Here is a 24,985-nt window from a genome sequence, read left to right on the forward strand (position 1 = left end):
CAAACCCCAGCCTATGTATGTTTTAGAGAACTGGTAGTAATAAGTCTTGTAGACGGCTGTGACAGCTAGAACTAAAAAGGGGAGGCAAGTCTTTTCAGTCTCCTTGGGTATTTGCACCCACGTACATTCAAAAAATACCCTATAGGAATCAAAGGTGCAGTCCTTAAATGGTCTGCCACTCATATTTAAAATCAAGACTATTAGGTTCACATCAACAGATTGACATCCTCTGTGTGTCAAAATGACATGGAGTCCTCAAAGCCTCAGTCCTCTGTACTATGCTTTTTATGACCCATTAACGAGAAAGGCGGTATCTGATGATCTCCAAAGAATTTGACACACGGCCTTCTTATGGAGTAACTTTTGGTTGTTTTAGTTCAGAAATATAACTTATTTCAGCATGCTGTGGTTACTCACCAGTCTGTGGCATCCACTGGATATCCCCTTCCTCCCAGGCCACAATAACACCCATAGGTAGTGTAGAAAGGTTTTGCATTCATCCCAGTAACCTTTTTAATCATGTTAGCAAAGTTAAAAATATTTCCGTGAGCCACAAGACAAACTGCAAAGAAACGAAGACAACAAAGTCAGTTTGAAAGCAGGCTGAGGGTAAATCTTTGCTAAACAGGAGTACATTTGCTTAATAGATGAGCTTAGATTTTCACTTATTTTTGAAAAAGTTTGCTTTTTTAGCACTTATTCTTTATTGCATAATTTTCTTCTAAGGGAGACTGGTTTGTATAGAAAATATCTCAGATTAATCTGTTGTGTGGGGAGATAGAGGTTCCCAGCCGGGATGAAGGGAGTGTTGTCTGTTAGGACGATGTTGGATTGGGAGGGTCTGGAGAGGCAGTGCATGGACCTGTGTATATGGAAAAGAGTTTACGCGGTCAGAACTTTAGCCAACATGTCTGAAAGTTGGGTCCACGTGTGATGATCTCTTGCTTGGAAGACACAGTGGGGTGGCAGAGGATGAGCCTGGAGGGACAGCGAAGGTCAATAGAGGGAGATCTTCGGTGTGGATTGAGGCAGAGAGAGGAGGTGTTGGAGAGTTCAAGGACTGAAGAAGAGAAAAGATTCTGCAGATGGAGGCCTCAGGCCTGGCTAAATGGAGAGAGGATGTATATAAAGACCCCCAGCTACTTATACATATTCCTAGGGCAGGGAAAATACAATTGTAAATTACAAATCCCTAGGTAATTATTTTCTAATTTGCATATGTAATATAATTGGAACATGATGCTAAAAAAGGCTAAGTGATCACAAAGAAATGATGTTAAAAATACTTTCATTAATACAAAGTGTCTAAAAATCTATGATGCATCCTGCCTGCACTGTTACATGGCAAAAGTTTGAAACACAGAGAAGGAGAAGACATATGCTCCACTATCTAAATGTCTCTCAATAAACAACTGTAATCAAACACTCATTTCATGTATATAATTTCGACAATTGGGTTGATATAAGAATAATATTACAGTATTAATCAAATTAGAAAAATATTTTCAGATGGCTCAATGGAGAGGGGAAACATATGTCTGGATGAAGAGATAAAGGTCTGCAGAGGGAAGACAGCATATGGTAAATTATGGCCTAGAGGGAGGTACAGAAGACGCAGTCTCACCTCAGGTGGTTAGTGCAGCAATGTGGAAAACATTTTAAGGAGAAGCAAGTGGCTTCAAGAAGAGTAGTGGCAAGGAGTGACAATAGTCACAACAGCATCTACGTGTGTTACGAGCATGTACGAGACATGCATGTGCCATGGAATGGACGTCAGAGCTGAGTGCAACAGTGTTCCAGAACATAGACAAGTGGTGCTGTGGGTCTCTTTTTTCATGAAGGTGAATAGGGGGTGAGCAGTGACTGCAGAGAAGAGAATCTGATCGGGAACGGGAAAGACATGAGAGAGGATAAGCATGACAATGTTGGAAGTCATAGAGCTTTTCAGATATCTGTAAAGAATGGTACCACTCAAGGCAATGAAAAGGAGAGAGCAATAGGCCCCGTGTGACCTGCATGATCGCAGCATTGTTGAGAGAATGTTGTGATGTTTCTGAAAGGTGTGTGGGTGACAGGATGTTGCAGGTACAAATAGTAAGGAGGGCAACAGATGTGGCAGAAAGTGATGGCAGATAGTGGGAATGGCAGAAAGAAGAGCTAGATTATGAAGGCCATGAGGGAAACAAAAGTGATATGGAGGGGTAGATCAGGCACAGGAGGGGTGGGGGAGGTAGAAGTTGACACTAGGGTGTAGGGTGAACGGTGAGAGTAATGGTTGATGGCAGGAGGCAGAGAAGATCTAGGTGGCACAGAACATGGGACCAGGATACAAACAATTGTGATTTGCTGTCAAGAGGAGCAGGAACAATGGAAGTCAAGGATGAAGTGGAGAGTCAGCATGGATGGCTGTCAGCAAGAAGGGTGGAGATGCATGGACAGTGGGTGGCTAAGTTGTGGCAGATAAAGGCAGATGGTGGGTTGGATGTGGAGGTGCAGCAGGATGCAGTAGAGCAGTGGATTAGTGAACAAGGAGAGTAAGGGTGTAGTTAAGGATGTTATACTATATGTGGATATTGGGTTGAATGGCTTGATCAGGACAGTAGAGAGAGGAGTGGGGATTGAAATAGTATAGTGGATTGGAGTAGTGTAGGTGAAGCAAAGGAGAGGGCGGGGGATACCATAGAGGTAAAAAAAAATTAGGGAGACTGAAACGTTGGAGGTGAATGCAGTGGCTGATGGCTTAGGAAGCAATCATTCCATGCATGGGGGAAGAAAGACACTGGGTTCACCTTTGATCTTAAAAATAATGAAAGAATTGAGAAAGGAGAATTTGTTGAGGTATGTAAGTAGGTACACAAGGAACTATGGACAAAGAGGACTCTAGATAGGTAAAGCACAAATAGACATACAGGGAGTAGATGATGATACAATGTTGGACATCCGGTTTCTAACATTTGCAAGGGTGCACCACAAACGCTACCTAGAATAGCCTGTCACATTATTTAAATCTACTTTGGTAAATCCAATGTCCCAGAAAGAGATTTCAGAACAGAAGTTCTAGCCCTTGTACTCTTGCGTCTGCATGATGGTGACACTGTGCTCTATATCCTCCAAAACTCCACACTGTCCCCCTTAAGGAAATCCTACTCCCCGCAGGAGGTCTCATACAGGGCCTAAAGAAATATGACACCACCACCTCCTTTAATTATTTACTTATTTATTACTGCATATTTTTACAGGTATTTATAGAGTGCAGTCCTAGTCACAGGTCCTGAAGGGCTCTTTACATAAAACAAGATAAATATGGTATAACATATAACAGCCAAGCAACACTTATTTGCTATTACCCATCAGCAACCCTCATCCTGTTGCATCTCCATTGGCTCCGCTTGCTTGCCTGCCCCATCTTCAAATTCAGCTGCATCATTTGCAAAACCATCACCACGAGCACCCTCCACTTCTGGCCCACAAGCTCACTGTTTCCAGTGGCTGTTGTCACTTTCACAGTCAATACACCACCAGATTGGAGGCAAAAAGGTGTAAGAATAAAAACAAGCCAACAGGTCTCCTCTGTCTAGTCATCCAAGATCTTAAACAATATTCATGTGCCCATCAGGACTGCCTCAACCATGCACCAATTTAAGAAAGAGCTGAAGAGACAGTTTTAGCAGAACACTGCATCATAATGTAGTTCTACTTTTGCTCACAGAACCCAAGCTCCTCTTCAATCACTTGCTGACTGTAACTTTGCCGTTGACCCTGTACAGCATTTCTCTGCATTTTTTCTAGATTTGATATATACAAATACCATGAACATGCATATATTCAATGATGTGATTCCAAAACAACAGGTCAATTTTCTTGGTTTGCTTGAGTGCCGTATGAAAAGGAATTTAGAGCTAGGATGGGTGAGGATCAGCAGGTGATCAGAAGGTGAACTGGGTACAACAAGACATGGCTTGTGGCATCAGTGCTGATATGGATACTAAACTCTTACCTGACAAAATTGTCTAAACCAGCTATTCTAAGGGAACTGTCATTTTTGGGTTATGGAAATCTTTCAATCTCTGAGAGTAGCCTCCTAGCCTACAGTAAGGCAACCAAATTTCATAATTATCAATCGAGCCATGTGTCTGAAATGAATGGTGTCAACAAGCATGGATCATGAGACAAACATCTAGATTAGCCCTCCAGTCCATTTTGTCAGTTTCAGGGCCATATCAAACAATCTGGAATATGGAGGCTATAAAAGGACCAGTGGGTCGTGTATCCTCGGTGCATAATATAGGGTTATGCAACAAAGCAGTGCAAATTCAAGAATTAATGTGTAAAGTTCAGTGTAAGGAACATGGTCTTTCATCTATCTGACCAACTGGGAGGAGGAGGCACAAGTAAGGAGCTCTATGGCTCTATGATCCCATTAAACAAAGACATATGGGTCTTTTTTCCAGTCAATTCATCTGCATTGTGTTCACCACAATGTAATGCCGGGCGTGACCCATGGTCTTAGGAAGCTTTGTGAATACCCCTCATGCCAATGTTAGAGGAATCCAGGTCGCCCCCTGTAATGCTATACTGAAGTGGGAGGGAGAAAAAGAGATGGAATGCACCAAAGTGTACTCTTTACTCTAGGAGGAAATGGGGGGCCGTGATGAGGACTGTAATAGTGACCGTGCAGATTTGTTTCATAGGTGTAAATGAAGGCAAAAAAAGGGATTTCTTTGGTGTTTAGAACAGTGGTGGGTGTGTATGTAAGTCACCAAACATACAGTAAGCTAGCCCACAAAACCCCAAGAATCTCCAACAAGGATCAGGATCATAAAAAGTGACTGTTGATGGTTTTGCATACACAAAGAATCACATGCATTCGTCGCTGTGGAACGAAATTCTGTCTGCAGACAGACTGCAGATGTTGAGGTCTGTCTGTAGTGGATATTCCAATATTTTGTTGTGGTGGCTGATCTGTATTCCTTATTTGTGTCACTGGCTAGGGAGGCATTCTTCTCCAGATCCTTGAAATTGTTGGAATCACCGAGCAATATCAGGCGTAAGCCTACTGAAGATGGATATTTGATCTCGGATGGACAATTAAGACTAATGAAATGATTATGCAAGTGAAATCTCAAAATAAAAGAGAAGTAAAGGTTAGGAGGAACAGTGAAGATTTCAACCCTCTAGCATAAGTGTCTTAGTGATATTCAGGTTATGCCTGGTTCATTCTCATTTTATTAAGATACGGGTTTGTTCTGCGCCTCTCAGGTCAACATGATCGTGGAGTTTCAGCATCATCATGGCCAGTGCTGGAGGTGTACTTTCTGCAGACTTCCTACAACATGTGAGTCCATGAGCGTCACAACTGGTTCACTGGTCTACTTCACGAGGAGACCAGTCCTGATGGCCCAGTCCTAGGAGGATTGTTTATGGTTCTCCCGTGACTTGTGCTTTTTTCACTAGAACAATAAACTGCAGTCCAGAAAATATGTTAGAATTACTTGTTTCTCTATTTTCATCTAGTTGTACTTCAAGATTTCAGTCTCTGGGTGCCTCAACCTGCATTTTTTCTTCCATTAGAGACTGAAAGTCGTTCAAGCCTCCCTAAATTTACCAGACCGTCAACAAGGCATTATTTACTCATCTAGAACAAGCATTTGCAATGCAATCGGTCTCGCCTGTGGGACCTTATATGCATTTAGCTATGCAGCACATTAGCTTGGGTGCTGAAACATCTACTGTTCTTTAACATGGAGGGAAAGTAAGCACCAAACTGCGTGACATGCCAGGTATGGGAACACATGGAGAGAAATATTGCCTTTCAGCGCGAAATGGTAGAGTCCAAAGCTCTTTTTTTTAATATAAAATCAGTGCCTTCGGTGGTCATATCACTGAAAATACAAGATTTGAAAAAATATTATTGTCTACGGGTGCTCATGAAAGACAATTTCTATGGACTGGAATCTAGAGAATGCTGTATATTACTGACCTCTGCTGTCGTTTTCTATCAAGGCGGAAGCAAACAAGTCCTAGGGCTGATCTCCAGAGCCCCCAAAGTAAATACTAATATAAGTATATAATAAGTATGTACTAAAGTACATACAAGAGGTCTCGAATGCTCGACCTAAAAATGTGCTCATTGTACACATAGCCTATTGAAGTTACCAGTTGCACAAAGCAGAGTCCCCAGGGGTCAACTGCAGGTTTTCTTGTGTCACAGGGATCAGCATTATCGGATCCTCAAACTCCACTCCGATCATTACAATTACAGGCCCGGAGAAACGGGCACCAGTTATTTCTCTGGTGGGCTGCCAGCGTGGGGGCTGGTTTTGGACCCCGGAGTGAAAGTTTATATTACAGGGGTCGGTATCTTTCCCCGGTCCCATATCAAAAACCGCAGCGGTGAAATGGTGGTGGTGCTTTCCGCTAGCAGCCCCCGCCCCCCCCCCCCCTCCCCCATCGGCCGAGCAGTTCATCTGGCCAGCCGCGGGGGATTCAGGCTGCTATTGTGCCAGCCCCCGTCTTACTGCATCTTTCAGAATGGGTGGGCTGGGAGGGAGGGGGGCTGGCTTAAGAAACTCCCTGTGCTGAAGAAAAATCCATCCTTTCCTCCTGCCCCTGCATGCCCAACTCTGCCCCATGGGACAAAATAAAAAGCCTCATAACATTTAACACTTTCTCTTCCCAACTGGGAAGTGTTTGAAGATTTCAGCGAATATTTTCCCATAATGGGGGAAAAAATTGTTAAATTGGACCCCATTATTACTGGGTAGACATGCTATTCTTCATTCTGGGGGAAATAGCTTGTAATCTCCGTGTTCTCATCCAGAGTTACCACGCGGTATTATTAATTCCAGCCCAATTATCTCCCTGTGGCGATAACTGGGAGCTCGTACTGGGGCTCTGTGTGGCATACTTACACATTTCGATCATGGCGAAGGGATAAGAACCCCCAATAATAACAAGCACTGGCATAACCAATAGGTCTCGCCTTTGGGACCTTGTAAGTGATTAGCCTTGCAGCACATTATCCTGCGAGCTGTCCCACCAGGGATTGATGAGCTATGCAATTACGACACACTGGGTGATGCAGTGTGATTCAGGAATACATGCTTGCCTGAAACCTAAAAAGCTCACAGTGCCGGATTATTTCAACTCACAAGATATACTCCCAGGAATTATATAAGGCCCAAAAATAATATGGTGTTCTCTTTCAAGATAGACACTGCTTTACCCAGCTCCTGGTTCTGACACACAATGCATGAAGACAGAATAGAAGCCAAATTAAAAATAGGGTCATGCACAGAGAAATAGTACTGACTATCAGGCCAAGCATAGACCCCAACAAAAATTAGATGGCTGGTCAACACGGGAGCACATTTGAGGGGCTTCCTACAGGGTAGCAACTTCCACAAAGGCAATGCACCAGGAGTCAATAGGAAGGTATTACAGTCTGAGCAATTCCATGTTCAAAAGGCTGAACGAGTAGAGAGGGTTGACTCCCTTGATGCACACTGCACGTACCTACTCTGGGAGCAAATTGGTTCAGGTCTGAGTTCACCTAAAACACATGACCAAAGTTCAGACTGGTTTGTGGCCAAACAGTTGAGTTTAATAGACTAAAGCTAACCAGTCCAATAGGTGCCAAGGTTTCAGATTGCTTATGTGTTACATTTTAATAATTTCTGAGTAATTATGAGTGACATTCAACGACTATGAGTGACACTTTGTCGCAAGCAAAACAAAGTACTGAAGATGAGGGAAACATAAATATCAGAAATCACACCCACATGGCTGCCAAGTATTCAGATTATGTGTGACACTTCCAAGGACTAAATGTGTTTATGAGTGACATTGTAGTTCCAAATGTGTGACACCTTGAGTGACAGTTTCTCACAAATGAAACCGAGGAATAAGCTCCATATACAGAGATAAATATCAGAAACTACCCACTTCTCAGCAGTGAAAAGCACTACAAAAGACCTATAAAACTGCTGTAAATTCCCTTTAATGGAGGACCGCTAACTGAATTTGCATTTCCAACGTGATCCTTACTGTAGTGAATACAGAATGACTCCTTATATTGCTAAGGCTTTAAACTGTTTCAAATGGCTGGTTCTTTGGTAAAGGCAGTAGTCACTGATAGCCAGACATACCTCAGGCAAGCCACAAATGTGGCTCTTTGGGGGACGGACTGTCCCTCATGCTAATGGTGCCTGTTGCACCAGCTGTCATCGCTGATCTTGGGCGAAGCCTCCAGAACATTCGCTCAGGACTGGTAGGTCAGACGCCGGCCTCCAGGAGCATTGCGTGTATAAAGTTGTGTGCTTTGTAGGAACCGGAAGGGTTACTAAGGGACTGGCTATGCTAGCTTAATCTACAAATTGGGGAATTAAAGTCTTTACTAAAGTGTGCCTCTTACCTTTCCTACTTCACTGATCAGATAGTTTTGCAGACTGGCACTGTTTTCAGTCGCGGTTATGTTCCAATTTTTGTTCGAAAAATAATAATGTGACTGTGAGCCTGTGTAATGTGAGCCTGTGTAATGTAACTAGTGCTCGTGTAAAGAGGTTCAATGCCTTTGTATTGAGGTCATGCTATGTAAAATTGTAAGAGAAAAGCATGTTACCAAGGAAAACGTTTTGCCTCTATTCGCCTGCACTGGGCTAACCTGTGTGTTCAAAATCACAGGGCTGATACGCTTCAGGAGGAGTAAAGAGACGAGTGTGTCCAAAACCACAGGGAGGCTGATACACTTCAGGAGGAGTAAAGAGTCGAGTGTGTCGAAAATCACAGGGCTGATACACTTCAGGAGGAGTAAAGAGACGAGGGTGTCCAAAATCACAGGGCTGATACACTTCAGAAGGAGTAAAGAGTCGAGTGCTGGCTGGACCAGGAGAAAGCTCACCAGAAACTGAAACAAGCATTTACAATGCAATGGTCTCGGCATTGGTAAAGTTAGAGCTATTGGCATTGCTTATGGCATTATTTTTGTTTATGTTTTTGTTTTCAAAACATTTAAATAAACAGCATTGTTAAAAACAAAAACAAACAAAAATAATGCCCTGAGCAATAGCAATAGCTCTAACTTTAACAATGCCGAGACCGTTGCATTGTAAATGCTTGTGTCATTATTTCTTTACAACCCAAAAGACTTTGCACTGAATTGCAGTTCTATTTGCAACCTTGGAGTAACTCGGAATCAATGGGAATTTTTTTTGTCTGGATTAGACTGTTAACTACCTAATCAACAGCTAGACTTCAGATTGATTGTGTGCTTTTGCTCCCCAATAAACATAATTTGGGGATGAGGCAAGTATGCACTCTGCTCCTCATACTATTCGTACTTTTAACAAAGTCGCTGGCTTGTACACTCTGCCAATACTACTGGGCATGTGGGTTAAGTTTTGGGAAATATAGAAGTCCGCTGTCTGTCAAACATTTCACACTGCATGTGCACACTATTTTATCGAAGCAATATACTCACGTAAAAAGGAATCTCAAAACGACGGTCTCCCCAAGTTGAATAATCGAGTACCCATGGGAATCATTATCAAGAGCAAAAGTCCTTCAGTAAAGACCTTTATAAGCAAACCTCACAAAGATTCCCGACAAGATACCGCATTGCCTATTTGATCCATTGAGCACACAAACCATTACTAACCAATATTCTAATATAAGTTTCTCATATTTAAACACCGCTACAGACAATCTTGACCATAGTCAACGCTAAGCGTAAAGGGCGCACAGACTCCAAAAGCACCGCAGAATCATATAAATGGTAGGAACGCACCACACAAATGCTGGCAACGTGTGTGCTGGTTTGTTGTTGTTACAACACATCATTCTTGTAGTTGCTTCCTGTTTATACTGCATCGGAAGCTCATGTGTGGTGGCTGCAAAATATACAAACGATCTCTTAACTCAATTTGTTACCAAATCTACGGAAATCTTCAACACATAGGTTAACAGAAACCGGTAAATTTCAAAGGTCACTCTAGATCAGTGGAGGTAAACAATGTGGTTACTAAAGTAAGTGAGATGGGCACAGCATTGAAACACAAAAGCAGGCAGGTACCTGTCATGTAATTGGTCCATTTGTATAGAACTCCTTCCATCCTTCGCGTCACACTCGTCCTTCGCGCATCTTTCCGGCGATGCCTGCAGCCTTTCCTCCACCTACTCTGTCCTAGTCTCAGCTCTGTCGGTCTGTCCCAGTCTCAGGAGGTCAGACAGAGGTGAGTAGGGAGAGGGGTAACAACACTACCGCCTCCCCATTTCGCCCCAGGTTTCAGGGGCTACCGGAAACCCAGTTTCCAGCGTAGGCACGTCAAGTCATAACAAGCTGAAACGTCCCTAAAAACAAACCTAAATCGTAAAACGACATGAAAAGAGTACACAAAACAACGAACTACAACCTTAATTCGCCAATCCTGAAACCAAATATTCCACTTTGTTTTAGAATATGTGGCTCTAATTGTCTTAAATAACTCTGTTCGAGGTATTATAGCACAACCATATCGTGTGATTATAAACTCTAAAAATAAAAAAATGACTGTTTACGTCTTTTCAACAAAAGTGTTACAATTAAATTGATAGTTTTAACAAGTATGTATGTTTTGGGGGGTTTCTCCTTTCAGCAGCGGCAAAATATGGGAAAAATGACCATTTCAATATGGCTGCCAAACGTATGTCATCGAGTCGTTTGTTGATATTTTTGTATATTCTATGTCGTGCTGGTACAGTTAAACCTCGCGCATTTGACCAATGCAGTTTTGGTATATTCTGTGAATCTCACCTTACTCGGGTTGATATTCGGTAGTATCTTGGCTCTAGGAGATTACCGGTGCTCCGTGGCTTTGCGTCTCCCAGCGTTTTACTTTTGAGGGGACAATTGGCCTTTCATAACAGAGGACGCTTGTGCGAACGTTAAGGAGGTTAGCGAAGATGGACGGGTCAGAGTAGAGGTAGATTAGTTAACATATTACCAGGGAGTACCGAGTTGAGGATTTCTTTCTAAATGCTCCTGCATGTGCAACAGGGACGTAAGGGAATCGCCCTGAACACCACTGCCTTTCTCCGAGGTGAAGCAGAAATGCCTCGGAGAAACGCAGTGGCGTTTTCGGATTGGGGGGCGTGTTTCTTTTTCTCTCCTCTTGCCATTGGCTGGAGGAGAGAAAAACACGCCCTGCGAAAAGCAACGAAAAAACACGCCCCCCAATCCGAAAAAGACGGGGCCTGTTTTGCGCGACAAGCCGCTTCTCCAATGGCTGGCCAGCATTTACGAGGCCAGCCAATGGAGAACAGGGGAGAAGAGGGGCGGGTTCAAGCCCCTCTTCTCCAAGTCATAAGATCTCGCGAGCGAGACTGCGCAAGCGCAGCCTTCGCTAGCCGAGACCTAAAAACAACTTTGCTGGGCCCAAGGCGGTTTCTATAGAAACCGGTCACCTTTCTATGACCTGGGCCCAGTTTTTACTTCAATATGCAAGCCCTCTGTCTCGCAGGTGTCAATTAGGAAGCAAATTTCTAACAATACAAAACAGTAAACCAGTTCAATATGTGGCGATTTGCAAATGATATTTTTACAATAATCATTTTCATTATTTGAGGATTCATTATCAAATACTTTTATTTTAGCACTCACCTGACGCTGTGCCCGGAACCTAAATCTAGTGCCAGGCAGCTGATGACCTGCCTTTAGACTGTGGGAGTGCTATTGGGGTCTCGGCCCTCCCCTGCTAGTCAGAGCAGACCCAGGAAAGTCTGGTGAAAAGTTGTCCATGACATGGTGCAACAGCAGGCGGGCCCTCCAGAGTGCGTGGCGGCACCATGGGCAAACATATCCTGCTGTGGTGTGTCCATGTACAGAGCCCCACTTTAGTGCAAACATATCCTAGAGGGGAAAGAAGCAGTTCCAGGATAGTGTTTTGTTTGTGGTTCGAAGACTGGCGACCGGGGCTATATCCGAGCGAAACCAGGGTGAGTGCAGGGCCTTAAAGATAGTGCAGTGAACGTTTATTTAAAACTGAACATTCTAAGTAAGAGTGGCCAACTTGGACAAATGTGAACATTACGTGTTGCCTTTAGAATGCTATTTAGTATAAACATGAAGAATGTATCTCTTTCGAACCACATTGTAGCACCGTACTTCTGTTTTACCTTCTTATGGGTAATGTACCAGAAGGATACACATATCTCGAGGACTAGAGGGAGAAGGTCCGAAAATTGTTCATACACCCCAGCCTGACCAACTGGGAAATCAGAGTTCGCAAGGGGGTAGGGGGTGCGGGGGGAGTAGAATGAAACACACACCCATTTAACCAGGACTGTCCCCAACAGCGAGAGACGTATTCTTTAATCTGCACCAGTATGCACAGCCCTGTATGTCATGGCGAAACCACCATGTTTAAAGATAAAGCGCTGTGTCGCGCTGATGAAGGTATAATGCGGAGCATCCCACTGTCTGTTTCCCAGTAATTTTGCGGATCAAACGAATGCAGCAACAAAGGTTTAATGTAAAGCAACCCATTCCATAAAGCTCCCACGGTCGGGTTTTACCAACCGGAAACTCACAAAAAAAAGTGCAAAGAAAATTTACACCAAATAACAAAGGACCAATAATACTTGTAACACAGCCAGTCGCCAGGGAGAGAAACCACCCACAGAAAGGAGGGACAAATGTAATGATTGACCAATGAAACCAAATGAATTCATACAAACACGCAAAGGAACAAATGGGGGGCAAGAGGCGTGATTAATCCCAGAGAGGGGATACTAAAGGTCACGCAGAGCAGCACATGCGTGCTGGGCTAGGCTAGACCTAAAAAAGTTCAAATAATGAAAAAACATTTTACGACAAATAAATAAATTTTAGGAATCCACGGGCATACCATGACTAACGTCTTCTATCTCACAGGGAGACACAAATCTTGGGCGCTCAGGCCTGACTGGACATGGAGTCTGCAAACATGCGTAGTGAGAGAGATTGGAAGCTTTGCGCAGGATGGAGGAGGGTAAAGCTTTACTTCCAGGACTACTCTCTCTGTCTCTGTGCCATCACAGTTACATGCACCCTAAGCCTGGCTCTGTGGACTCTGCATTGTGGTCTTTGAGGAAGACCAGAGTGATCATGTACAGGCCATTAGCTCTTAGATTGATGGTGCAAAGTAAAGTTTATAATGTCCGTGGAGGTATGAACCTGGATCCTGCTTTCACGTTCCGTGGAGGCAGCTCAAAAACAACTAGAACTTTTTAATTGATGGATGCCGCTTGAGAGTCAACAGAGCCTTGTGATCATCGCAGGAGGCGCAGAAGCCATGGGTCCTTAGCAGCCAAGTGGCACTGTACCATGTGCATCATTTTCCGTTAGTAAACACTTTTAAGTCAACAGCAACTACTGTGCCAGTTTTGTATTTTTGTAGCCAAGTGTAGTTAGCTTCAATGCCAGGCAGGCCCGGCTCCAGGAATTTTTATTTGGGTGGGCCAAGGGTGCATTTGGGTGAGCCACTGCGGGCTCGATTTGTCGCATATATGTCTGGGCAGGCCTGCTTCAGGGCCCTCCTTTATCTCTTCTTAGTCTTACAAGGCCCAGTAAAACGCACTCTTTTCCAAATCTCTTTCTAAATATTATCACTCTCAAAAAGTTTTTTCCATGTAATATTCCCTTGATGGGTAGAGGATGTTTCTGAGGTGGGAGTATCAGGCAAGTGACACTTCTTGGGCTCCCTCTGTGCGAGCCTTTAGGGAGAACCCCTCTTCATTACTATCTCCACCTGACCCCGGACTCTGCAACGCACTCCCTTACAGGCTTGATTATCCACTACTCCTCACCAGTGCACCTTATCTCACAGCTGACCTAGGACCCCAGCCCCATATCAGCCACCATCGGGCTCCACTTTCCTTTTTCCCGGTAAAAACATTAGTAAAATCACCTTCAAACTTAAAACATTGAATATAGCAGTACATATAATTAGCATGCACTTTAAAGTATGTTCCACAGTAACCCTTATGACCCGACTGCTAATTAAATAAACAAAAACAGAAAGGCCGGGTTTAGCGCTGATGCGAAAGTCTTTTTTGGCGCCACACTAATAACCTCTTTCTCTGTAAATACCTTTCCTACCACCTTCCAACAGTGCCCCTCATCCATCCATGGCACCCGTATTGACCTCCTCCTCAGATTCCCACACTGCCTCACGCCACAAGTGCCCCTCATCTCCCCATAGCCCCTCCCACTCATGACCTCCTCCTCGGACTCCCTCAATGCCATCATCCACCAGTGCCCCTTATCTCTCTGTAGCCCCTCCTCCTCAGACTCCCTCACTACCACCCTCCACCAGTGCCCCTCATCTCTCCCTAGCTCCCCCTCCACACCCCTTAGATGCCATTGCATCAGAGAAGCCAGTGCGTGAGCAGCGTTCTGAATGAGCTCCGATCTTGCCCCAGAGAGGCCAAAGAGTGAATGTGTGGCTCCATTTGCTTCAGTTATCGAGCTCCCAGTAAAATAAGTGGGCGGACGCCGTCCACCCGCATGGTACCCCGACTCGAACCCTGCTGTCACCCTCCACCAGTGCCCCTCATCGGTCCACAGCCCCTCCCACTACATCCTCCTCAGATCCCCTCACTGCCACCCTCCACCAGTGCCCCTCATCGCTCCGTAGCCCCCCTCTCATATGCATTTCATTTGTTGTATAGCGCTACTCATATCAGTGTAGTGTGTGTCAGTACTTTACACCACGCACACATTATACAGAGATAATGAATCATACAAGTATGTAAATCAGTCTACAGGGAATGTCACATAAGCCAATGAGGATTACAAGGTGTATGAATCACATGTCATCCATACTGGTGGGCAGTATATTTTGAGAGGTTTTGGTCTGAGGAAACACAACCTTAGGATTTAAAGAGTATTCCATGGGGGTCAGCTTTACTGACAAAAATGTATATCTGCCCAAACATACTCATTTTAGCAACATTAGAAAGATGAAAGACTGAGGAAATTCTAACTATATCACAAAACAAAACAAGCATTGGCATAGCCAATAGGTCTCGCATTAATTAAGTTTGAGCTATTGGCATTGCTAAATATTGCAACACCAATTGCAACCAAAGTCTATAAATTGTAGGCCCAAAAAATGTGTATTTATTTTTATAGTAATGGTGGCATGCTGCGCTTTAGATGAATATGTTTAAAAGTAAAGTGCACCATACTGCGATTGCTACAATATTTAATTCTGGATGCGTCAACAATTGATGTGTGCACTGATGGCTGGTGGTGTGTGTGCCGGTAGAACTTGTGCACTGATGGCTGGTGGTGTGTGTGCCTGGTGGAAGTGTGCACTGCGGCTGGTGGTGTGTGTGCCTGGTGGAAGCAAGCACTGACGGCTGGTGGTGTGTGTGCCTTGTGGAAGCGTGCACTGACGGCTGGTGGTGTGTTGTGATATTCTGTTGTGAATATTGACAAAATGCAAAACGTACCTCCTCCTCCGTTTTTCTAATGAGTCCAGGTGAACCCAATATTCCTTGGAAACAATGGAAGAATGTTTTTATACACTATTCCCGTGTTTGTGGGGTGTCACTTAGCGCTGAAAGGAAAATGTCACTCCCCCTTCATTGTTTAGGCCCTGAGGGACAAGAGATCTTTCAACATCTACCAGAATTATCAACATCAGAAGCTAATAATTTAAATGACTATGAAATTTGTCTAAAAAAATTAGATTTACATTTTCTACCTAAAGTCTCAACTGTCTTAGAAAGACATCACGTTGGCAATCGTAAACAAAGACCTGGTGAAAGTGTAGAAGAATATATTACTACGCTAAGGAAACTAGCTTCCACGTGTAATTTTGGAGCCAATTATGAGGAGAGGCTTAGAGATCAGTTTATGCTAGGTTGTTCTTTAGACAAAGCAAAGGAGTCTTGTTGGGATAAAGATAACCCTTCTTTGTCTGAAGTAATTACCAGAGCCTAATCGTGCGAACACACCCAGGCGTGTGTTGCAGAACTTAAGAAAGAAAACGGAGAGGGACATAAGGAAGATAAAGTTGATAGAGTCTATGATTCAAAGAACAAACCTAACTATTTTACGAACACTCACCAAAAAAAAAATGACTCAAACAAATCATTGTCCAACAAGAGTACTTCCAACAAAAATGCTCCTTACACTGAAAAGGTTCACGTTACATGTTATAGATGTGGGGAACATGGTCATGTTGCCAATTTTAAAGGGTGCATTGGATGAAAAGCAACGTGCATGAAATGTAAAAAAAAGGGCCATTTAACTAAATGTTGTCGCTCTAGTATAAACAAAAAACAGGTACAGGAAATTGGTTACTCTGAAGATTGCGATGTGGAAGAGATTATACTCAGAACTTCTGATGGTGAAAAGAGCGGTCCGTTTGAAACTGTATACATTAATAAAACTCCTGTACGGATGTTATTCGACTCTGGGGCAAAGATTACCCTCATTCCTAAGGACATTTTTGATAAACATGTAAAGGGATTTGTAGTTTTAAAAGAACCAGACATCAAAGCCAAAGGTTGTGGGGGAGAACCTATTAAACTCTCTGGTTATTTTAATGGTGTCATTGCATTCAAGGTTCGCAGTACCTTTGGGAAAGTTTATATTTCTGAAAGGGGGGATTCATTAGTTAGTTGGATTCATCAAAAAGATCTTAAAATTATCTTGCATCCTAATGAGACACCTTCAGTCTTATTGAAACCCTTTAACAGTAATGATTCACAACTTCCTACGGATCAGGTCAAGTTGTGTTGTTCTAATTTTTCTTTTGAAAAAGAATTTCCTCTAGTTTTTAGTGAAAGCTTGGGTTATCTAAAAGGGTATTCACACAAGATCATCTTGAAGAAAAATGCTGTGCCTGTCATCAGTAAAGTCAGAGGTGTTCCTATCAAAGTAAAAGACAACATGAAGCTAGAGTTAGAAAAACTACTCAATGCAGGTATTATCACAGAAGTCGAAGCAACAGAATGGTTATCCCCAGTTGTCATGGCACTTAAAAGCAGTGGAGAGGCAAGGCTGTGCATAGACTTGAGGGAACTTAATAGGTGTGTTGTGGTTGACCATTATCCTTTACCAAATATCTCGGAAATGTTGTCCTTATTAGAAGGAGCCAAATTCTTTTCATCATTGGATCTGGCTTCAGCGTACCATCAGGTGAAATTACACTCAGACTCACAAGATTTAACGGCATTTATTACACTCTTTGGGACTTTTAAGTTCCTTAGGATGCCTTTTGGGCTAATATCTGCTGCTGCTGTTTTCCAGAGGATGATGGAACACATTTTTGGTAAGGTCAAAGGTATAAAAATATACCAAGATGACATGCTTGTTTATGGGTGCAACAAGAAAGAACATGATGACAGAGTGAGGCAGGTTTTAAACATACTTGAGTCCAATGGTCTCACTCTTAAAGCAAAGAAGTGTAAATTCAATCTCACTGAAATAGATTATCTTGGTCACAAAATTTCTGGTTCAGGTATAGAGCCCAAGAAAGAACTAGTAGACACTATATGTCACTTAGCCAGTCCCAGCGATAAAGAGCAAGTGGTGAAGTTCTTAGGTATGACTGAATACTACGCAAAATTCATCCCTAACTTTGCACTCAAGACACAAAATATAAGACTACTTCTAAAGAAAGGAGCAATCTTCACGTGGAACAATGAGTGTGAAAATGAATTTGTGTTGATTAAACATTTATTGTCCAAAACTTCTTGTTTGAGCAGCTTTGAGCCTAGTCACAAGACTGTAATCAGGACTGATGCCAGCTCTGCTGGTTTGGGTGCAGTTATGTTACAAAATCATGGAGGTATAGAGAAAACCATATTGTTTTTATCCAGAGGTCTAAGGGGAGCCGAACACAACTATTCTGTAGTTGAGAAAGAGGCCCTGGGTATATTCTGTTCAATAAGGAAATTGCGCAAATTTCTCTGGGGTACCCATTTCACTATAAAGACGGACCACAAACCTTTGAAAGAAATTTTCTCAAAAAAAGGTCTGGACAACATCTCCTCTAGAATTAGAAAATGGGTTGTATCACTACAAGAGTTTAAATTTACTGTTGAGTATGTCCCAGGTGCAAAGAATAATTTAGCGGATTGTTGTTCACGCTTGGTAAACACTGAAAATACCAAAGTTGATGAGTTTGAGGAGGACAGTGATGATTTAGAGAACTTTGCTGTATGTCTTGTTAATGAGAGTATCATCAAGAAGGAAGTGTGGGAAAATGAGCTGGCAAATGATGGGACACTTCAATCTGTATGTAAGGGTATTGCCGGAAATTGGGTCAAGAATGCTAAGGTTGACAAAACTCTTAGTGGTTTTTTTTGTGTCAAAGATGAATTAGCATGTCAAAATGGAATTTTGATGAGAGGCACAAGACTCATTCCACCAACTTCTTTGAGATCTCAACTTGTAGATTTTGCTCACGAGAGTCACCCTGGAATTTCAAAAACAAAAGAGATTCTCAGGCAAACCCATTGGTGGCCTGGGATGGACACTTTTGTGGAGAGAGTGGTTAGAGATTGTTTTGACTGCAAAAAAAGTGATAAGATTTTAAAACCACGTGTACAACCAATGGCTGTGAGAACTATTCCTAAAGATGTATGGGAGGAAGTAGTTATTGATATTTTGGGCCCTGTCAAACACACAAATGTGGATAAGTTTGTTATAGTTCTTCTTGATGTCTATTCTAGGTGGCCTGAGATAAAGATAACTAATTCTATAGAAACCAAGGATGTTATACAGTTTCTTGAAAAGATATTCGAAAGAGAGGGTTTTCCTTCGACTTTACTTTCGGATAATGGAGTCCAGTTTACATCCAAGGATATGGTTAGTTTCTTGAATGTTAAAGGAATTGTACACAAAAGCTCAGCACTTTACCATCCAGAAACTAACGGTATCGTCGAAAGGTTCAACAGAGTTCTCAAAGAGACTATTCAGAGAGCTCTTTCCAGTCATATCCCTTGGGAAGTAGAAATCCATAATAAAGTAAAAAATTACAGATTAACTCCTCATTCTTCTACAGGTAGGACACCCTTCGAACTGTTCCGTAAGCATAAACCTCACACCTTGTTGTGTCCTTCTTGGGTACCCAGAGTTCTTCTCATTCTTTGTGCATGAATGAAAATAAAGAACGTATTGAGAAAGAGGTGAAGAATATGTACATGAATAAAGGAATTTTAGACAAGAGAAATGCGGTTAAAAAAACCATAGTGAGGGTTGGAGATTTTGTTAAGATTCGCAACCCTCGTAAGACATCTGTCTCTGGAGGTTCTAAGTTTTTACGCCCCATGCGTGTCATCAAGGTGTTCAAGAATGCCATAAGAACAGAAGACCATAGGGTATGGAACCTCAATAGGGTTGCTAAACTGTCTAATGTTCCTGTTGATGTGTTCTCTGATAATGGTTCACAAGGTAACAAAATGATTGGTGAATAAGATATGCTACTTAGGAGAAGTGTGAGAACACGTTTCAAGCCAAACTATCTGGATGACTTTGTCCAATATTAAGTTGTCACTTGTAATGGTATTTCTACTGTTTTATGTTTAGTCATTGAGAGGAAGATGTGTGATATTCTGTACTTTTTCTATGTGTATCGCTTTAATGTACATTGTCAGCCATTGTAGGTTTATCTGTATCTCTCATGCTTCAGAGTTCTGGAACTGTCATTACCAAGCTTCAAGATGGAATGTATATCTTTGATTTGTGTAACTGTGATTCAGTTGGATTTCCTGAAGCTGATACTAGCAGGCTGAGGTGTTATCCATAACTTAAATAAAGAATATTTTATTACACGCTCAACCCTTTTTTTGCAGGATTCTTACATGTGTGCCTGGTGAAAGCGTGCACTGACGGCTGGTGGTGTGTGTGTGCCTGGTGAAAACGTGCACTGACGGCTGGTGGTGTGTGTGTGCCTGGTGAAAGCATGCACAGGTGGCTGGTGGTGTGTGTGTGTGCCTGGTGAAAGCATGCACGGACGGCTGGTGGTGTGTGTGTGCCTGGTGAAAGCATGCACGGATGGCTGGTGGTGTGTGTGCCTGGTGAAAGCGTGCACTGATGTCCGGTGGTGTGTGCCTGGTGGAAGCGAGCACTGATGGCTGGTGGTGTTTGTGCCTGTAGAAATTGTGCACTGATGGCTGGTGGTGTGTGTGCCTGGTGAAAGCGTGCACTGACGTCTGGTGGTGTGTGCCTGGTGGAAGCGTGCACTGACGGCTGGTGGTGTTTGTGCCCGGTGAAAGTGTGCACTGACGACTGATGGTGTCTGTGCCTGGTGAAAGTGTGCACTGATGGTGTGGTTGTGTGTGTGGTTTTGTGTGTGTGGTTTTGTGTGTGTGTGTGGTAGTGTGTGTGTGTGTGTGTGTGGTAGTGTGTGTGTGTGGTAGTGTGTGTGTGTTGTGGTAGTGTGTGTGTGATGTGGTAGTGTGTGTGTGTTGTGGTAGTGTGTGTGGTAGTGTGTGTGTGTTGTGGTAGTGTGTGTGGTGTGCTTGTGTGTGGTGTGCTTGTGTGTGTGGTTGGTGTGTGGTTGTGTGTGTGGTTGTGTGTGTGGTTGTGTCACAGGGCAGCAAAGGGGACAGAAGCAGAAAAAGGCACAGAATCACGGGGGCAGCGAAGGGGACAGGAGAAAAAAAGGCACAGAATCACGTGGGCAGCGTAGGGGACAAAAGGAGCAAAAATGCACAGAATCACGGGGGCAGAGAAGGGGACAGAAGGAGAAAAAGGCACAGAATCACGGGGGCAGCGAAGGAGACGGGAGAAAAAAGGCACAGAATCACGGGGGGCAACTAAAGGAGCAGAAGGAGAAAAAAGGCACAGAATCACGGGGGCAGCGAGGGGGACAGAAGGAGAAAAAAGGCACAGAATCACAGGGGCAGCGAAGGGGACAGAAGGAGAAAGACACAGAATCACAGGGGCAGCGAAGGGGACAGAAGGAGAACAAGTTAGGAGTGAGGTGGGAGGAAAGACGCCAGTACATAGGCACTATTAGTTTCATCTCTGCAGAGTGTGTCTGTAGTGAGATTCTGGAGCAAGGAGGGAGTGTGAGAATGAGAGAGGCACTAGACATGAAGAAGGGAATAAACGTGATGGTTATTATTAGCATAAAGCACCGCATTTCAACTACTCAGCTCAAAAAAATAAATTGCATGTTGCGCTAATGTCAAAAGCTGGTTATTTTTACCCAAATGCGTGCCACTCATTTTGTCACCCTAAGAATGATAAAAGGTAAAGACCTATTTGCTTGTGTTTTAATGAGTTACCTGTAGGCTACACATAAAACTTGCAAGCAAGCCCTTCTTCATCTGAGCTATCGAACTCGGCAAGGGGTCATTAATTGGATAGAAAAAGAGAGCTGTCTCACGAAAAATTGAATGAAATCTCCGCTATATCAAAAATAGGTTTTGAATAAATATTTTTTTTTTTTAAAGTCTTGAAAGTATGATCTCTTTACTAGGCCAGCACATGACTTTGTTGATAGCAGTGTACAGTGAAATGCAACAGAGACAGACTCATATATGTTCTTCCTGACCCTGGGGCAATGCCTACGTCACTGGTCCTCAGTATTTGCAAAATAAATAGGACATGATAAACCCAATAACATATGTTCAATTTAAAAAAAAAGTTTTTGAATACTTATCCATCAATAGTTATTGAAGGATATATTCAATAGAACACTGAACTCACGTAAAAAGACGACTGCATAGAGAACCTATAAGTTAAACTTCATACATGGTAACTGCTGTGAGAGGTATCTGGAGTGTTGCCTCTGACTCAGCGGAAAGTTGTGTGTGTAGTTTTTGGAGTCTGAATGGAGTGAAAGCACATATGTTTTCAATTAATGGAGACACAGCAGGGGAGGGGTGGTGCGTGCATGAGCGCCCGCCGTGGCTAAAGTGAAAGCACTTACACACTGACAATCCCTCATCGCGATCACTCTAAAAGCAAAAGTGATCGCGATGACGCACGCTAGGGATGCGCGTGCAGCAGCGGGGGGGAGGGGTATGGTGCTGAAGGCTGGCGCAGGAAATGCAGATGGCTGGGCGAGAAGGGAGAGGGGAATGTGGGGAGCAGCTGTGCGCGTGCACGCCATCGTGCACTGTAGCTTGTCGCCAGCATAAAAATGTGGGTAGCACTTTTTAAACCCACCTACCAAATGTCTCGCAGAGCATCGCTTATGCGATAGCTCAGGCGAGACCTAAAAAGCAATCATGCAGGAGTCTAAACGAAAATGGCTATAGAAAAGTAAATTCCGCCTCAAACAATTGTAATAGATTGTAATGTCCTGGGAGCGCTGTGGCCTGTATCATGGGATTAAAAGAAAGGCCAGAGAAAGCTGCTCACAGTAGGTGTAGTGCCTAAAATCGCATATATGTCCATAAAGCAAATAGGTAATGATTACAATGCCAAGGATGCGCTGTGGTTACTATCATGGAAATAAAAAAGGCATTCAATATTGGTCACAGTATGGGCTGTGCGTTACACCACGTAAATGTCAAAATAGATATCAATCATAAAATAATATATAACGAAACCATGTAAAGCAATGGGTTAAATACGGTGAGGCGTGTATGGCCACTTCCCTTGTCAAAATGTGAAGACAGTAATGCCAAATACGGCTGTTCCCGTTTGGCGCAGCGTGTTACATCACGTATAAGGCACGTTAGAGATGGGGGAGAAAAGCGCATTGGAAGCGCGTATAGCCGCTTCTCTGTCCTTGCTTTCATTTAAGATATCAGTGGGCGTGTCACATTATGTCGCGTATCAATTCAAAAAATAAGATCAAAATGCAATTAGTTAAAATTTAAGGACAGCGCTACGGTTTTGTTGCGAGCGAATGATAGTGTTAAAGCGAGGTCAGGGAAGTAAAATAAGAAAGGGAATGAAGAGCGCATCGTAATGCTTACCTGAACGACCGAGAACCAACGTCTAGGGTGCCGAAGGAAATGAACTCCCGCGCTGCCCTTAAAATAGTGTGCGTTTTCTGGTATTGGCGTGGCTATAGGGACGGAGCCACGTCTTGAATAGAAAGACTAGAGCGAAGCCGGTAAAAAAAAAGAAAAAAAAAAGGAGATGTATGTTCTAAATAAAGTAGTCTTCCATTCAGAGCATGACTAAAGCGAACACGATATATTACGGTCACAATAAAGTAAAGGCAACATTGAAAAATTAAAATGTATTAAGGCAAGCGGCCGTGCGGCCGCGAAAGTGATCGCAATCGCCATCAAAGCGGCAAAAGTGAAAGTAATCGCGTCAAGCGCGGTGCGCGCGCCCGCGCACTTGCACTGTAGGTCTAGGCTGGCCTGGTAGCACTTTTTGGAGCCCTCTCAATAAGTCTCACTGAGCATCGCTTACGCGATAGCTCAGGCGAGACCTAAAAAGCGAAGTTCTAACTATACCATTCATGCTTGTATGCAACTCTTTGGTGACTGTTCATTGGTCACTGTCCTATGTTGGGATTGTAACTTCTGAACTGCAAGTAACACAAGGATCTCTGTGACAAAGGCAGTAACCCACTGAGCTTCCACATAAAATACAGTTCATCTGCATTTAAAAACTACCAGCAGACAAATGATTGCTCTCCAGCAGGATCATTCATCACCAGCGTTATCTGGGCATTTTGTATTGTCTTATTGTTGTCCTGCATCGGCCATGATAATGATAAAAACAGGGACATTTTAAGGAATTTGGGGGCCCTGGGCCAAACATATTTTGGGGGCCCCTGTTCAGAACAGCTTTGAATTTATGATCCAATTTGAGCCCCTGTTTCCCACGCAGTTTCCGCTTCCTCAGCTGCGTTAGCGATCCAGTTTGCATCATAGGCATTAGCCTATATATTCCTGATGCAAATGGACGCATCCAGTTGACAACGGTAGGATTCAGTGTTTCCTGCCCTGCTAACAGGTTTTTAATACTTTTTAAATTGTATATGTGTGGCTGAATTACTCTGCGCCTTTTAACAATTTCTCCTACCTACACGCACTTGCACTTTACTTGATTCTGCATGCCTAGATCTCCTTAGCTGCTCCGATTCGCATCTCGCTTTTCCTCCAGTCCTGGTCCGCCGCGGCTGATACGCCGATTGTGCAAAGGGCTGGGGCTACTATCTGGCTCCTCGCTTCCGCCCACTCAGTTTCCACTTCCTCAGCTGCGTTAGCGATCCAATTTGCATCATGGGCATTAGCCTATATATTCCAGATGCAAACGGACGTGCGCAGCAGACGTGCGCAAAGGGCGTGCCGCTGGCGTGCCAAAGGCAAACCCGTCTGTGCCTTGAGCCGTCCGGCGCCGGCCATGCTGCCCAGTTCCCCACCGGTGAGTTTCTTCCACTATATTACAATAGGGTAAAACTGCTTAGCCTTAGGCGGCTACCATTATGTCAGTGCTCAGTGGCTGATCCGAGCTTGACGGTAGACTTTCAATGCAATAAGTGCAACTGGTCTCTCCTCCAGCCCAGGAAACTCACACCTAAGATCCTCCCACGCAACAATAAGTATAAAAACAATAAGAAAATAGAGGACTTAAAGGCCACCCTTTTAAATTGTCGCACTATGCAAACGCATTAACCACACATTTATGGCCTACTTTCTGACGAACAGCCTGATCTTTTATTTCTCACTGAGACCTGGCTGTCTGAAGCCTCCACTCTACTATCACCTCGGCCATCCCTATGGGTTGTAAAATCCTTAGGAGGGACCAACCGAGCATAGCTGTTTTTCTGATTTACAGACCTCCCAGTGCATTTGGAAATTTTATTACTACGCTTAATACAGCCACCACCCCCCTGGCCTTAAAATACAACAACTGTCTAATTCTGGGAGATTTCAATATACATATGGACAATGGAAAAGACCCTCAAACAATTTCCTTGTTGGAGACGCTGCAGGCCTGCAACATGTTTCCATCTATATATTTGGCCACCCCTGAGAAGGGCCATACCCTAGATCAAATCTTTCACAACTTTGACATATCAGAAGCCTA

The 24,985-nt window shown here is 43.4% G+C and overlaps 1 protein-coding gene across 1 annotated transcript in view; it reads right to left on the minus strand.

Moving 5' to 3' along the window:
* Positions 1 to 24,985, minus strand: part of LOC146867292 (phospholipase A2, membrane associated-like) — a 63,518-nt gene that overhangs the window by 33,672 nt on the left and 4,861 nt on the right. Inside the window, exon 2 of the mRNA XM_085604052.1 lies at positions 418 to 562. Within this exon, the coding sequence (XP_085460178.1) occupies positions 418 to 562 (145 nt within the window). The remainder of the gene's footprint in view (positions 1 to 417; positions 563 to 24,985) is intronic.

This window comes from Triturus cristatus, chromosome 1_2 (assembly GCF_964204655.1).
Source record: "Triturus cristatus chromosome 1_2, aTriCri1.1, whole genome shotgun sequence".
Taxonomy (NCBI): domain Eukaryota; kingdom Metazoa; phylum Chordata; class Amphibia; order Caudata; family Salamandridae; genus Triturus; species Triturus cristatus.